Genomic DNA, 15351 nt, shown 5'->3' on the forward strand with positions numbered 1-15351 from the left:
GTGAACAGAAATGACCATTTTATATAAAAAGTGTTACTGTGCTACATCTATTCCACCAGCAGCAATGTACAAAAAGGAACACCTCTGGAGATGCTATTACACTCAACAGTTCTTTCTCACATTGACTCAATTATTATAGTTCTGTATTGGCTGAAGCTTTGGAGGAAAAAAACCAAGAACTGCAGTCAGCATGTCCTGGTGTTGTCAACGCTGGATGTCAGTAAAGGTTGGTTATCTAGTGAGCACCACACTTCAGCAGTACAAAAATTGAATGCTCAAGAGATGGCTATTTCCTAATGGCTACTGGATGCTCTTTAGGTCAGAGTGACAGTTAGAGCATGAGGTGCTGCACTGAAGCACTAGCTATTAGTGCAGCTGTAAGTAGGCACTAAATCTGCAAATGACAGGTGTTTGATCGTAACTTCTTCACGGGGAGAAGATCAAGGCAGCCTTGAACAGCATCTGTTAGGGCAGTAAGAGGGCAGTAAGGAACTCTACGGTAAAAAGCACCCTGGTCTGTCTAGGACTGATGTTCTTGGTCAGCTTTGATCGTGAGTGCAAGAGCCTGCTGCTGCAGCCAAAAAAAAAAAAAAAAAAAACACCAAACCCCACAACTGTGGCAACAGTACTGTGTCTCTCAGTGAATGCATGTACAGGTACATGCTATTACATGCCCCCCACATCATGAAAAGCCACCCCACAGTCCTTAATTTGCACTTTCTGCTACTTTATGAATTCCCCTGCTGCTGCAAGTTAGGGCGTGGGCTGAGTTACTTGCATCGTTTTACCCTGAACACGTGCACACGTTAGAGCAGGTTTCCTGCATGATTAGTTTACCTTGCTCAGAGTTCTTCTCCCAGTGAGATCTGAGGTGTAACCCTGTACCTCAGAACAAATACGCTGCTGCTGCTGCTGCTAATAGCAGGCCATAGGTGATAATAAAAGGGCTGCAAGGCCTCTGGATATATTTGGCTTTGTCTGACTTCGTGGCTTGCCCTGGAACCTTGCTTTAGCTTGTTTAGCTTTAACAGCAATTTTCTAATGCCCAATTTATCTTACTTCTGCTTAACAGTATAAAAATGATGGTTATGCTGCATGATTATACATAGAGAAAGTTAACACGTTCTCTGCAAAACAACCTATTTATAATCTTACCTTAGTTCTTAGTTTAGAGAAATGTATCATGATGCAGCTGAGAGCAAAGGCACTGAAAGCGGGGGCACAGAATATGCAGTAGAAGAATACAGGCATGGTACGATGCTGAAGAATGTAGCACTTACTTATTACTGATAGTTAAAAATGTGAACTTCGGAGCTGGCAAAACCCAGGAGTAACAAAGAGAACAGAAAAGTACCCAACGTGATGAGGAGTGGCTGGTTATAGGGACTTCTGTTGCAACAACGAATTGCAGACCAAAGTGTATTGGTGGTGGGAAACATACAAAATGGCCCCAAGAAACCAGAGCAAGAAACCATCACCATACTCCCAGAAAAGAGGAAAACCCCTTACAATGCACTTTTCTCAGCAAAGGATCTGGGATAGTGATAACTTGCTGTTGGTTGAAATCCACACCCTTCAGACACAGAGGGATGGGGGGAAGGGAGAGCTACTATCTGTAATAGTATTCTTTAATAAAAGATTTTTTTTTCTAATTAGATGCAGATTACTAGCAATTATTTGACCAGCCTTTAAAAAAAACCTGCAATACGAACAACAAATTCTTGGCTTTGCATAAAAGCTGTGCTTTCCTTTTGCCTGTAACAAGACCATCAGTGTTACTGTTTTCGGATAAGGATGTTCCAGCTGTCCTTCCAGCGCAAGTCCTTGAGTTCAGCAACAGACAGGGAGGGCTCCCCGTAGGTCACAGGGCTGAATGTGCAGTAGACGAGGTACACTGACGAGAACCAGGCTACGATCAGTGCTCTGAACATGGTCTTAGAAAGCAGTGATCTGGGATGAGAGAAGGAAAGAGCGGTCAAGTTACATCAATGCTAGCTGAATGCTCTGTCCAAAAGGAAGATATAAATATTGCTTGTTATTTCTAAAGGAAAATGCCAGTGCTGGGGGGGAAAAAAAAAAACACAGAAACACAAAAACCCACTGCTTTCCTGCAGCAGCTTGCCAAGGTGCCAACCCTGGAGAAAAGACATGTCAATTGTCTATCTGTAAAAATGAAATACCTGCAGAGATAATCACTGAGATGCTGTAATACAATGGGAATCAGGAGAATCTGGAAGGCGAGGGCAGGCAAGTAGTGGTACAGGAAAAGTGTCTTCTCCATCAGGAAGAAGGGCAGGTAATTCACAGCCCAGCCTCCAACACAGATCTCCCCAGCTGATACCCACAGCTGCCATGCATCTGTGGGAGACAGGAGAACATCTCTGACTTGTATCATCTCAAAGCACAGGCCCTACAAATTAAAGTTTCTAAAAGGCCATCCATTCACAGTGTGTTTATTTTTGCCTTTTTTTTTTAATAGCTTGTGCTAATATGGCCTTTAACTTTACCACACTTAAACTGAGGGGAATGGTTACAATTCTTTTTCCATGCCTTTATGACATACCCATCAAGACAGAGTACTGCCAACACGAAGCAGTATCACAGCACGTCAACAGAATATACCGCCAGAAGGGTCGGCATAAAACTGCCTGGCCACATGGAGGAGATGGAACCTCTGCTGGAAATACCGTATCTAAAATAAATCCCTCCCCATACAGCCAGTATCTATCTCTATTATTTTTATATCTGGCACAAAAGATCTCAGTAGAATCCAAATCTGATGCCTGGAGCTCTTTTATGTCCAGGGAATGACTCAAATACTATGCTGGCCGTAGGGGAAAAAAGGGGATGCTTTATACTTTTGTGTGTCCCAAATAAAAATGTCAGAGTTAAAGGGCAGGAAAAGGTAATTGCCAAGCACTTAGTTGAAAAAAAAATGTGGCTTTGGGTCCATTAAAGTTTAATAGACCAAGAGCCACCCCCAATGGAGTCAGACCTTCAGGAATGTCATAAATTTTTCTCCTTCGTCGTACCAAGTACCACAGGGACAGACACACATAGATCACAGCAGCGACGTTAGCTGAAGCCCAGGTGAGAGCATTCCCAAGGAGATGGATCTGGGCCTGTTGGACAGAAGATGGTCTAAGCCAGAAGAAGGAACATGCTGCAGTTCTTTTAGGTAAGTTCAAATATTACCTACACATACTTGCTAAATTAAACTTCAGCATGTGCCTGGCTAGTAGTCTTATCTTTCCTGGAATGAAGCAAGCACATAAACTTTGCCGCTTTTAAGACTCTTTGGTGATGTACAGGAGTTAAAAGATGCTATTGGAAATGAGCTCTTCTTCTAAATTAGTAATGGAAACTATTAAAGTGAAGTTTTCCTTTTTAAAAAAAGTGCAAGATGACATCATTTCATTAAAATAAATCACGGTCATAGTTGTATCACAAGACAAACAAACAAAAAACACATGTTCCCACCCCTCAGAAAAAGAATGTTTGCTTTGAAATGTTAAAAATTCTTGACACAGTAAGGTGTCCATCCTGGACCACCTCCTTGGCTGGAACTGCAACCCTGCTCTCACTCATACTTGAGTACGTATCAGCACTGAAGTCTGCTTCCTTCACGAGGTTCGCATTTACTCCCACCTCTTGTACTTACACCAGAGGTCGGGTGTAGCCAGTAGGCAATATTTGTATCCATTGTGATCCAGTCAAGAGCAGAGGAGCTGTACTTATGTTCCGTGTCTTCATTTTTCAGTGTGAGTATCTTCCACTAACAAAAAGTAAACAGAAGGCTTTTGGAATTAGAATGATGACTGAGACAGCAGGCAGAGATGGACAACTTCAGATGTAAGATGGTAAGTTCTTAACATGAGAGTGGAGAAATATTTTTCATATTTCTTACTGGATATTTATCCATAAAACGCTTTTATTTGTTCTTATATAACGAACTTTTCTTAGTGAATTTCTGAAATGTTAGTAAGGGGCATCGAGACTACTGACCGCAGACAACACAATGCTGCAGTTCAGCTTCAGAGAACTTAGCATGCCCAACTGCTCCTCCTCTTTTCTTTTTTTACACACTTCTAACAGCAGATGACAGTTGTGCTGTCATCTAATGCCCAAGTGCATTCATAATTTCTTTTTTTTTTTCAGCGAGGAAGCCAAACTACTCTATCAGCAGGGAAGAACCAAGGAATTCTCAGGCTCAGAGTCTGCAGAGATGCTTTGGTTACTGCAACAGAAGAAAGGATGAAGGGAATAGTAAAACGTTCACCTGTAATTCTGTGAACTTTGCCATGAAGCTGAGGTTTTTACTTATGTCCATCTGTGTGGGAGAATGGAGTTCCACTTCCCTCTCTTTTTGCTCTTGGCCTGGAAGAAAACACTATGTCTCAGAAATAACGTAACAGCTAGAAACCTAGAAAGGGGAACACCAATGTGATACACCCTTAGCTCCTCACACTCCAGGAGGACTTCAGCACTACATTTATGGGAGCTATTTGAGGAGACTTGTAAAGATTCTGACATTGTGGTAGAACCAAAGCCCACTGAACGGCTGTCCAGACCCACTATGTCTGAGTGTGGACATCCCCGTGTCAGTGATCCTGAGAATATCCCCACAGAAGTAATTCCACCAGACTGAGCCCTTCCACCAATGCCCCACTGCAGGAAGCCCCTGCCTTAGTCACAGACATTAGCTTAGAGAACATGGCTGAGACGTACTTTTCCCATATCTGTGCTCTTCCACATTCCACACCATGCTCTGGTGGTAGCCTTTGGACAGCTTCTCTCCAACCACCTCTAGCTGCCGGTATCCCCACTCAGGTAAAGATGCTCCACTGAGCTGAAAGTGAAAGATGATTTTAAACTTACAGTCCTGCCAATCTGAACCTCAGGCTGGAAGTTCCTAGGCCCTGACTGGGCAGCTGATCACAGCTAGGAAGTATGTGAAGAGTCACCATGCAATACCGTTTGAACAAATGCTACAGCCATAAATTCAGTGATTCTGGCAAGCTTTGAGAAGAGATCCTTCACTGTTCCATCTGCTGTCATAAACTACACAGACTCAGCATCAATTTCTGAGGCAATATCTAAGGCTCGGTTGTATACAATGGTCACAACCTTCTCAGAAGCAGGACAGCTCTGCATGCCGTGAAAGAATGAAGCCATGAGTACAATCACCTGAAACACATGCTGCCCTTTTACCATATTGAGCAAGTTTATTGTTTCCTTTCATTTATTTATTTATTTTGTTATTGGGCTTATGTGGTTTACACATTTTGGAGCAATGAGATTAGTAGTTTATGAGTTTATGAGTTGCATGGAGGAAAAGCTATAGGCAAATAAATATAAATCCACTTACCTTTAGCACTGCAGAGGTGTTCACATGAACAAACCTCACTTCTGACAGAATTGTCTTCCACACATCTGTGTCAGACTCCCGATTTACAATCTCCTACAACAGTGAGATGACTTCTGATTAGCATTTTGTCTCAGCTGTTTCTGTTGGAAAACGACGAGCTCCTCCCTTCCCTTTGACTACTCACCACTCTCCAGAGGTTCTGTGCTGGCATGGAGACGTTATAATCAATATAGCAGGAAACTTCTTGGGAGTGAGGGCTAAGAGGGGCAGCAACATCATGCCTGTAAGACGAGAAAAACTAGCATTCACAGATCCTCCAGTACTATTTTCCAAAACCGTTAAAAAAAAAAAAAGAAACCCATAAAGGTAGTGGATTGGCTTAGAGCAGATTCAGTAATAAAGCAAATAACCCAAGTAAGCCATTCATACAGACTGCACTGTTTATGCTGAAGGAGAACACTCCCTGCTACCAAGAGCTGCCAGCAGCAGGCGCAGAGGAAGCCAATGCAGACAACTGCCATCCTGGGCTGAAGAACAAGCACCGATTGTGACAAACAGAGATGCTGTTCACTTGGGTTTCCAAAAATGAACAGACTAGGTTTGGAAGAGACATAGCAAAAGCCCAAGCTCAGGATGCCCCCCTTCCTGGTGTGCATGATATTCAAGTACAGGCTGACTCCCTCTGGGCAGCGGTCAGGGCGCCATTTCAACGCTGCAGCCCCTGCAGAACAGCCAAGAATCTGTGGCAACGAGCCACAGCACAAAGAATTCTCCAACACATCCTCCTGACTTTCAGAGCGCACCCTACGTGCAGGTGTGTGCCACCAAATTCAGTGGAGCCATTACATGACTTTGTGTTAACAGTCACCCAAAATACTGCCAAAATACTGTGAAGGAGGAGGGATGAAGACTCACCAAAGGCACTGTGTATTTAGTCTGAGAGTTATCACGAATTGTCAACGAGGCTGAATCCACCACTAGCCCCTCTAAAGGCCACCAGTACAGAAGACCAGAAACAGCAAGCAGGCACTGAACAGGGTGTGTTCACTGACACACGCAATTGACTTGATGATCCAATTGTCAAATTAACTGCAGAGAAATAAATGAGCACAGGGCATCGTTTCCCTGGGGCTCAGGGATGGCCTGTGTAGCTAACCATGTGAGGACCTTCCTAGCCCCACCATTTTAAGAATCCACAAATAACAACGTGTATAACATGTGCAAGGGTCACTGCACTTCACCCCGAGCAGTTGTTCTGAAACACAACAAAGCAGAATAAGCCAGAAGTTTTGGCGGAGCAAAGGATAAGGGAAGGACTCACGTGTTGAGGTACCGAGTCGTGATGCCGTGGACCAGCTGCACGATGTGTCCGTGCCGGACAGGACGGGGTGGGTTACTCACCACCAGCTGCTGCCTGGTGGAGTGACACATAAGAGGAAGTGGTCACATTCTTCTTTCTAAATAATGCAACCTTGTCATGAACAAGGCGTTAGGTCAAGATGCTGCAGATAGGGACTGACATTCAGGCAGCAAGATGGGAAATCCAGACAATTTGTAGGTTGTACCAGAATGGAAAGAAAGCTCATCATGGCAAAGGCAAGTTAAGGGCAGAATGACTCAGGGGATCAGTGATGGGATACCGACACCCCAGCCATTATGTCAGTGGTCTGAATCTAGGTCAGTTAGGAGCAACTTCAGATTATTCCCACCCAGCAGCTGTTTGGTGGCCTCAGTGAAATGAGTAAGTGCTTCAGTGAGGTCTGACAGGTGTTCTTACTACAGCTGATGGCACTTTTGGCAGGATCACAAGAGAGATCAATGACTAACGTTTCCACCACGGAGACCAAGCTCTCATCTTGCTTCTGGACAGGGCGAATGCATGCTTTGGCAAGGGGGAACGCTGCAGTTCACCTAACTGCTGCCTATACTTTGTTGTTGTATAGAAGAACTTCATATCCTCCAGGGTTCATGGGAGTCCTGAGTTTGAAGATAGGAAGATACTGGGTTTCTGTGGATCTCACAGGGAGTCTGGTAGGGTCCCCACTTGAAAGGTTTACAGTACGGACAAACTTCCCCAGTGTGGATATGATTTATAATGGTACACAGGCCTTTTGGTAGGACTGGTTATACAGTTCCCAGAGCAACGTAAGAAACCTACAAAAGCAACTTTTTGATCAGTGTAAAACGATATCACACAAGGGCTTTTACTGGCAGAACCGCAAGAAAAAAGAGTCCTGCTCCTCCCTGACAGTTACAATGCCAAAACACTTTAGCACAAACCAAGCCCTCTCAGGCACAGACACCCACTTGGAATCTCTCCTGATGCGGCAGATTCTACAGCTCATCTCAAACTTTTGATACAAAGAAATACTCAGTCTGCAAAGGTGATTTCTCTCGTCTTCTGAGACCCATTCAAGTTTGATGAAATTCATCAAAACACTCTAATGCCATGGCTCCCATGCCACAAAAAGCCAAACTTCACTTTCATGCAAAGCACCTAAAGAGTTCCATCAGCCTCATGAACTCTTTAAAGTTCCCCTTGTGCACAGCACAGCCCATGTTCCGGCAGATGCAGTTCAGACAGAATTTCTGAGTCCTCAATAATGCTTTTAACATATTGAGAAGGACTGCAAACAGCCACCCTTACCAACTCTGCAGCTGAAATTACTTGCACATGATCACAAATGGCCTCTAAATCCATACACAGAGAAACTAACATCCAGTCCAACTTGTGCCCAGTTTAGGTTTTGGAAGTGTATTGAAGCTACGATTACAGCAGCTTGGCATTTAAATATTTTGCATACTCACATTCCAGGATCTTTGACAATCCACCAGTTGTTCACATCCTTGAAGGGATAGCAGGTCACCTGCTGCTGATGGGAACTGCCTCGGCCATTCTCATACCTTTACAGAAGTTAAAATAAAACACGCGTGTAACAGTACATTTCTGTGCTCAACAGTCACTGCTACACAAACCAGCACTGGATCACTGGCTCCATCCCTACACAGCACAGAGAATCTGTGCATTTGCAGTGTTCTCTGAAGGTTTAAGGAAGACATTTGCAGGACCCAAACTGAGATACCTGCACTGTCAGATGAAGAAGCATACTTTCACCCTAACAGTACAGAACCAACCAGATTTCTCACCTGATGGGGTAAGTATTCGTGTGAGAATGGAGCCAACACTGCATGGGCTTGCCCAACACGTTCCGCAGAGTGATCTGAGAGCCATAGGCCACCTCTAAGGGCTGACCCTGAGTGATTCGAGCCAGCCCACCCTGAAAAGCATAAGGAAAGGGTAAGTGGAAAGAAGCAGAAACAACTCAGAGGCTGTATAAATTCTATTAAGAGTCACTTTTTACTTTAACATAGTTGTATCTTAGCATAATGCCTTCTCATCTGGTTTTATCTACAAAAATCAAATCTTGCAGCACCATACTCACCAGAAAGTAAACACATCAAAGCCTGTAACCTCTACGGGGTCTTAGGAAATATCCCTAAAGCCATGCTATTTCAAGAGACAGACTAAACACTCTTCTACTGTAAATCATACAATCCTCCTTTAGTTTATAAAGTCATCACTTAAGAGTTCAGCACTGTATCCTTCTGTGGAGTTTCCTGTAGGAAAGGACAAATCTTCAGCAGAAGACTGAACATACTGTTCTTGGTTCACTGGGAAAAGCCTTTCATCTGCTATTAGGATTTCAGTCCTCACTGCTTCAACTTAAAGCAGTACTACAGCAGCAAAGTAGTAAAATGACACAAAAGGAACAAATGTGCAGGATCACAGGAACAAGAATGCAGACCTTTCTTCTAACTGTGAACACAGGACACATTTCCCCCTCTTCTCCCCTAAAAAATTAGTTTCACGACTTCATTTACCTCTAAGCTGGCTTGGAAAGCACTTGTCATAATCTGGTCATGAGGCCCAGAGCGATACAGCAAAGTCAAGTGAACATAGAAGAAGGACAGGTACATTGCCACGGGGATGATGATGAGGGCCAGTCCCCTAGCTAGAAAATGGCACAGTAAGGAAACCTAAAAGAACACAGAGAACTCACTAGTTTGATGCTCCTGGTATTAAAAATCCTAAAAATGCCCGTTCATTTGTTTTGTTTTGTTTGCCTTTTTTAGGTTTCCCCAACCACCCTCACTCAGCTGTAACTCTGAGGACAGCTGGATAACTTCAGCTGAGGATTGAACTGGAGCCAGCAGGAGGTCTGTGAAACACTACAGGTTTTGAGCGACAAATCACCAAGGCATGGATAAGAGCAGAAAAGCCAGCCCTATATACATGTTTTTCTTAAACTTAACTCCATCTTCCCCAGCAACTGAGCTGGAGAACTGTTTTATGGCATGAGGGTTTGCAGGCCATGACAAAGAACGTTAGTGCAAAAAACAGCTACAGAGAGCGTTGTTATCTGAGGGCTCACAAGGCATCCAGCTGGCTCCTGTTCTGAAAAGTTACACACAATATATTTTGCATGTTGCACCACCTACATTTGACAAGTTCTGGTTTCCTAACATGTGCCAGAAGTGGAGTCCTGCGATGGCCAAGAGCAGCGTATAGGTAAACAGGCCCATATATTTCACTCTGCAATGAGAGCGCATAAAAACTGAACAGGCTTAAAAACTACACAGATTTACAACTATTACTTAATGCATGATGTAAACATTCAAACTTTCTCTTGAACCAGATGCATTTAAGTCCAAGGGCTTAGATTCAAGACAAGTGTGGTACAACAACATAAATAAGCTTCAAGGCTTTAACACCACATGATGTCATTTGTTTGCTCATCACATTAAATAACTGCAGTCATAGACAAACCTCTTGATAACAAGGTGACAGATCACAAAGCACAGGGTCTATAAATTCTGACTTACTGAAGCTTCAGGTAACAATGAAGGAGAGGTGAAATGCTGATGCTAAATTTAAACATAAAGCTATCTCCGAGAAACATGTTTTGCTCTTCCCTGGACCTTCTTATGCCCGGTACTGCTCACTGTAAATTGACATCCTCTCTATAGAAACAGTCTAACTCATAAAAAGTCATAAAGAGGTCCGCTCAGAAAAGCACCAAGAACGAATCTTGAAAATCTGAAGCCCCTCCGATACCTCAGATGGCAGGCAGGAAAGTCAGCAGGACAGACAGACATGCCGTCACTTACCCAACTGCACAAGAACAAGCCACTCCAGTCAACAGAAGCCAAACCCACCAACTTGCAGAGAAGGAACTTAAATAAAAGAACAAAGAAAACAATGTTAAGGTGATATCTGGACACATTCTTAGGATCCTGAATTTAGGTAATTTGACTTGAAAAAACCTCCTCTATTCCTTATTCTGCTCAGAGGTATCTCATTCTGAACCTCCCAAGCCACAAACTCTCAGCCCTGTCCTACAGGATGTTCTTAAACGTACCTCTCTGTATTTTGAAAAGCAACACTGAACACTACCTGCCTTCTGATACTAAAAATAAAAGAAATGCATTAAGTCACTTGCTCGCCTCAGTTTACAGATGATTTTATTTCACTAAAGATTACTTTAGTTTAACCTCTGCAAGGATCAGAGAACGTGTGAAATCACAAGAAGAGACAAGGATCTCTAGATTCAGTGCCTGTAATTGGTAACAAAGGAGCATAAATTATCCTATTATCCTCAGTGTTTCTGTGGATAGAAGGAAACTTTACAATATAAAATCTGTGTGGGCAAAGGAGCGCTCCCAGGGGATTTTATTTTTATTATAAAATGACAACCTTGCTACCAGTCAAAACTGTCACAATCTGTGACAAAGAGTCACCACAGGAATACCCAAAATGATGGGAGGCAATCCAGCTTTACCTGTGCCTTTGCAAATTGTAGAACTTCAGGTAGGACAAAATTGCAAGTAGGATAAAAAAAATCAATATGGATTCCAGGAGCATGAACCTTGACTGAGTGATCAAAGAGTTCTCTGTTGGAAAAGAGACAGACAAAAGCAGAGAAACTTATCTGTAGGCAAGTGCCACGTCGGACAATAACATCATTATGCAACAGAAGGACCTGCCCCTTCAAGGACAGCCAATTCATATGCAATCCTACTGGCTATAACAGGGAGGTGTTGGGTTAAAAGAACAAAAACCTTCCAGCAGGAACAAAGTACATGGGCAATAACCGTCTCCAAAGACAAAGAGATGGACAAGTAGCAGAGTCTGTCAAGAGGCAGATAAAGCTGCTGTGCTTGCCTTCAAAGGCAAAGAAAATCAATGCTGGGAGATCCAGACGCTTCTCATGGCAGCAAGAGTCAAGTCAGCGACCCAAGCAGGCATGATGACAAATCTTTAAGAAAGGGAGCTGCAAGGAACTGCTTTGTGCAGGATTCCCCAAACCAGAACCAGAGCAGCAGTTAGCTAGAAGTCTCTCCTAGTTCCTCCAGAGCACTAAAGGGTTGATGAAAGGCTCTTTCCCTTTCAGACATCTTCCAGCAAAATCTCAGGAAAAAAAAAAAAACAAACAAAAAAAAACAACAACTGAGATACACACACCAGAACAGTGTCAAATCATGGTGCAAATGCCACAAGCGTTTTGGAGATGAAGAAATTTGATGAGCTCCAACTGTAAGTGGGGTCATCCTGCTGTTATAAACCAGTATGTTGTAACTCGTCCCGTAAACCTCTAAGGATCAGAGTACCGGACTCCTTGGATGCAAGAAATGTGGGTTTCTGTGAGGCTGTTAAGGCTGCCCACTTTGCTCAGTAACGAAGGGAACTAACAGTATCTTATATAAAGTCTCAGCCCAGAACGGCAGCCACGGAGCTCTAAGGATGAGAGAGGCACAGCAGAGACTGATACAGGTCAGGACCGTTCTCCCCCTGAATGAAGAACGGGGTTCCAGGGAATAAACTTACCTAGGAGAATCAGAAGAGCGCCTCCAAGCGCGGCACAGTGGGAGAACTGCAGTTCTACCAAGATCTGGTATGCTAAAGGGATACAGAGAGCACCAGCCAGAGCCGGCAAGAGTCGCAGGGACCAAACAGGAACGTTCATGCTATATTCTGAAATCAGAGATAACAGTCACACACACAGACTTGGAAGATATTCATTGCAGAGAAGCCTGATCAGTACAGAACTCCTTAGGACTATAACTACATTCAACAAGTTGTTGAATTTAATTTCTACTTTGAGTACCCTATTGACAGGCTTGTATTGCTTAAACTATTTTAACTGATTTTAAAAGTTTGTGCTGTAGAATCATAATGTCTTGAATTTCTGTTAGAGACCAACATAACACTACTTTAAGAGGAACTGAGGGTGTCACATAAAATATTATTTCCACTAGTCAGGCAAAAGGAGTCCATCAGCCGCTGAAATACTGCTTTTTTCCCCAAAAGAATGAGACAGTGAAGATCAGTTCTTACCAGCTCCAATCCTGTTCCATAAGAAGTTTCCATCAAATCCTCCTAAGTAACCTACAGCATAAGCAACAACACAGAATTTCCAGTGTCAAAACAAGTATAAAAATGGGTGCTAAACTGGTCCTGGAACCATTTCTCAAACACACAGCTTCTCCGTGCATGAAAGCCCACTTTCCAAAAGGATCCTCTTTTGTACTCTTTTGTACTGTTTTGCCTGCAGCAGTGATTGATAATGTGCAGAGGCATGAAGAATATAAACTGGGAACAACAAATTCTCAATGACACAGTGACACGTATATTTAATCCCTCCTTCCCATACAGACACTCTTACGCTGTGCATATCTCAGCTACAGAAAGGAACTCAGGCCTGAAACTCCGCTTGTTGTCTACTATTTCTGGTCACTAGCAACTCTCATCTTACTTTCCTCTTCATCCAAAGGACTGGATAACAATGAGGTAATGGATACATGGCTCCATCACTTCCCCAGTGCTCATGCAACAGCCCCATAACAATACTAAATAAGGGAAATCCTAATTCTCTTTACATCAGGATCTCTCAGCTGCCTTGTGCTTCTTTCCCAGTGAGAGGATCTGACAACTCATTTCTAACCAGCACTTCTCTCTTCCTGAGCAGCAGGCAGTTCTCAATTTCAGGAGGCACCCTACCTCCCAAAGCTAGCAGCATATGGCCAAAAGGTGGGCCGCTGTCATCGACGAAGAAGATTCTCTTCATGTAGAGGGAAACGAATTGGCCATAATAAACTTCATCAAAACTGAAACACAAGAGACAGAAACGCATTAAGTCTAACTAGAAGTATCCTGGCTACAGAGAGTCTAGGGAAGGAAATTCTGATCCACTGGCAGAAGGCTAAGAATATAAGGAAGCACCATAGCTTTGGCCCCCTTACCTTCCCCTCAGGGGTTTCTATTAGGGAGACACTATCACTTTACACACAGAGACTGACATCAGGCCAGCTCTGCTCTGCCACGCCTCCATTCTTACTCACGAACGCTTAAAAAACAAAAGTCTGCGTTGGTCAAGTAGGAAGCAGACTATTTGACTCACACCACAGCACGGGGATAGGAAAGCCCCCAAAGCCGGCTTATTAACCCCATCACAGTCAGTGCCACGAGGTTCACATTTATCTCCGCAGTAACCACAACCGGGTTCTTCAGAAATCCCAACATCCTGTCAAAGGTCCGTCCAAACCTTCAAGGACAATCAGAGAAGCACAGCAGTCACCATTTCGCTCAAAAGCTGGTTCACAACAAGCATGCACGACTTTCTGCAACTAGCAGCTCACGGTAACTGATCTTCTGAAGGTCTTTTTTCCACATTCATGTGTTTTCTGCTATACCTACAGTAGTAACTCTGAAAATGAAGTTACTAAACTACTGTCTGCCCACACACACACACCTAACTTTTCACCTGCCCTACTTCTACATTCACATAGTTCTCTGTCATCAATATTAAACTGGAAATTTTGCTTATTCCTACATTGCTCCTGCAGAAACACAAGAGCTTAACTCGAGCCTATATTCTGCTGCTGTTTGTGCTGAGCAAAGCTCCAAGCCCCACTGATGCTAGCGATAGGAAAGCCACGTGCTCAGCCACCAGACTGCTCAGGTAGCTTTAAAAAGAAAAAAAATGTTTACTTCCTTATAAACTGAGTGTATTTGCTTGCTGGGTGGGGAGTAGAACCCACAAACATCCTCTAGCTAAAAAAACAGGCTACCTGCGAGGGTGATGTAGGGCTGCAGCACAGCCTAGTGGGGGAGCGCCGCAGAGCGCAGGAGCAAACTCTTACGAAGTATGCTGTCAGGAAACAGTAAGGAATCAGTGCTGCACCTCCGCACCTCACTGTCACCGCAAGTTACTGGAATGAATCCTTCTGCATGGCTTTGGTGGGGGGCCAACAAAGCGGGACGCGAGCATATTGCCACCACCAGATGCGGTGCCACCGTTGCTCCTTGCTGCCTACAAAACACAAGCGCTGGTCAGCTCTGCCTCGCCCTGGGGACCAGGGAGAAGCCCCCTGCCAAGCTGGGCTCGCCCCCTCTCTACCCCTGGACAAAGGCAGGCCCCCCCAGAGACCCCCCGATGGGGACGCCCCCGCTCTGGGCCAGTCCCTGCTCCCCGCAGGAGCACAGCACCACCCCCACCGGGTCCCTGCACCTCCTGGAGCCCTGCGAGAGGTGCTGCCTTGTGACTGAGGGGGGCAGCAGGCCCCAGGCCTCGCCCCCCCTTGAGTGAACGGCACCCCCTGACCGCACACGCAGCCCTTGAGCCCTATGGGACCAACGGGACCCGACCTCGAGCCCCGGGGAGCGGGGCCACTGCCCCCGCCAGGCCTCGCCCCCAGCCCCCCCGAGCCTTACGGAGCTGTGGGGGCGGCAGGAGCCCGGCCCCCGGCCCCCAGGGCAGGCGGCGGCGGCACCGGGAGCCGGTCCCGAGGAGACGGCGCCCCCCTCCCCGGCCCCCTCCTCCGCACCTAGGAAGCGGCGCCGCGCCGCCGGATGTGACGTCGGACGCAGCAGGAAAGCGGCCGCGCGCGCGTTGCCACGGCAACGCCTGCCTATGGGGAAGCTA

At 44.9% G+C, this 15351-nt stretch overlaps 1 protein-coding gene across 9 annotated transcripts; it reads right to left on the minus strand.

Annotated features, from left to right (window-relative positions):
* Position 1: 1 nt before the first annotated feature.
* On the minus strand, positions 2 to 15341 carry POMT1 (protein O-mannosyltransferase 1). Of its 9 annotated transcripts, none has more exons than XM_035555162.2 (21): positions 15141 to 15276; positions 14619 to 14739; positions 13828 to 13971; positions 13428 to 13534; positions 12765 to 12815; positions 12255 to 12401; positions 11209 to 11320; positions 10538 to 10603; positions 9869 to 9962; positions 9251 to 9406; positions 8516 to 8646; positions 8177 to 8272; positions 6690 to 6782; positions 5553 to 5649; positions 5369 to 5461; positions 4729 to 4849; positions 4280 to 4377; positions 3662 to 3775; positions 2996 to 3122; positions 2181 to 2358; positions 2 to 1950 (listed from the first exon to the last, which is right to left on the minus strand). In XM_035555162.2, the coding sequence occupies exons 3-21, from the start codon at positions 13947 to 13949 to the stop codon at positions 1776 to 1778; spliced, it is 2178 nt and encodes a 725-aa protein (XP_035411055.1). In that variant the 5' UTR covers positions 13950 to 13971; positions 14619 to 14739; positions 15141 to 15276; the 3' UTR covers positions 2 to 1775. The 9 variants fall into 9 exon arrangements, with proteins under 9 accessions (XP_035411055.1, XP_050570474.1, XP_035411052.1 ...); XM_035555159.2 differs by having other exon boundaries at positions 1611 to 1950; positions 15254 to 15341; XM_035555160.2 differs by having other exon boundaries at positions 1611 to 1950; positions 14498 to 14739; positions 15254 to 15341.
* Between the last annotated feature and the right edge of the window lie 10 nt (positions 15342 to 15351).

Source organism: Cygnus atratus, chromosome 19 (assembly GCF_013377495.2).
Source record: "Cygnus atratus isolate AKBS03 ecotype Queensland, Australia chromosome 19, CAtr_DNAZoo_HiC_assembly, whole genome shotgun sequence".
Classification (NCBI taxonomy): domain Eukaryota; kingdom Metazoa; phylum Chordata; class Aves; order Anseriformes; family Anatidae; genus Cygnus; species Cygnus atratus.

Excerpts from the sequence above, each read along its gene's own strand:
- POMT1 (XM_035555162.2), bottom strand. The coding sequence starts at position 13,949 with ATGTTGGGATTTCTGAAGAACCCGGTTGTGGTTACTGCGGAGATAAAT. Across the intron at positions 12,402-12,764 it reads ATGGAACAGGATTGGAGCTG|AATATAGCATGAACGTTCCT; the intron begins GTAAGAACTGAT and ends CTCTGATTTCAG. Across the intron at positions 1,951-2,180 it reads CTCAGTGATTATCTCTGCAG|ATCACTGCTTTCTAAGACCA; the intron begins GTATTTCATTTT and ends CTCTCATCCCAG.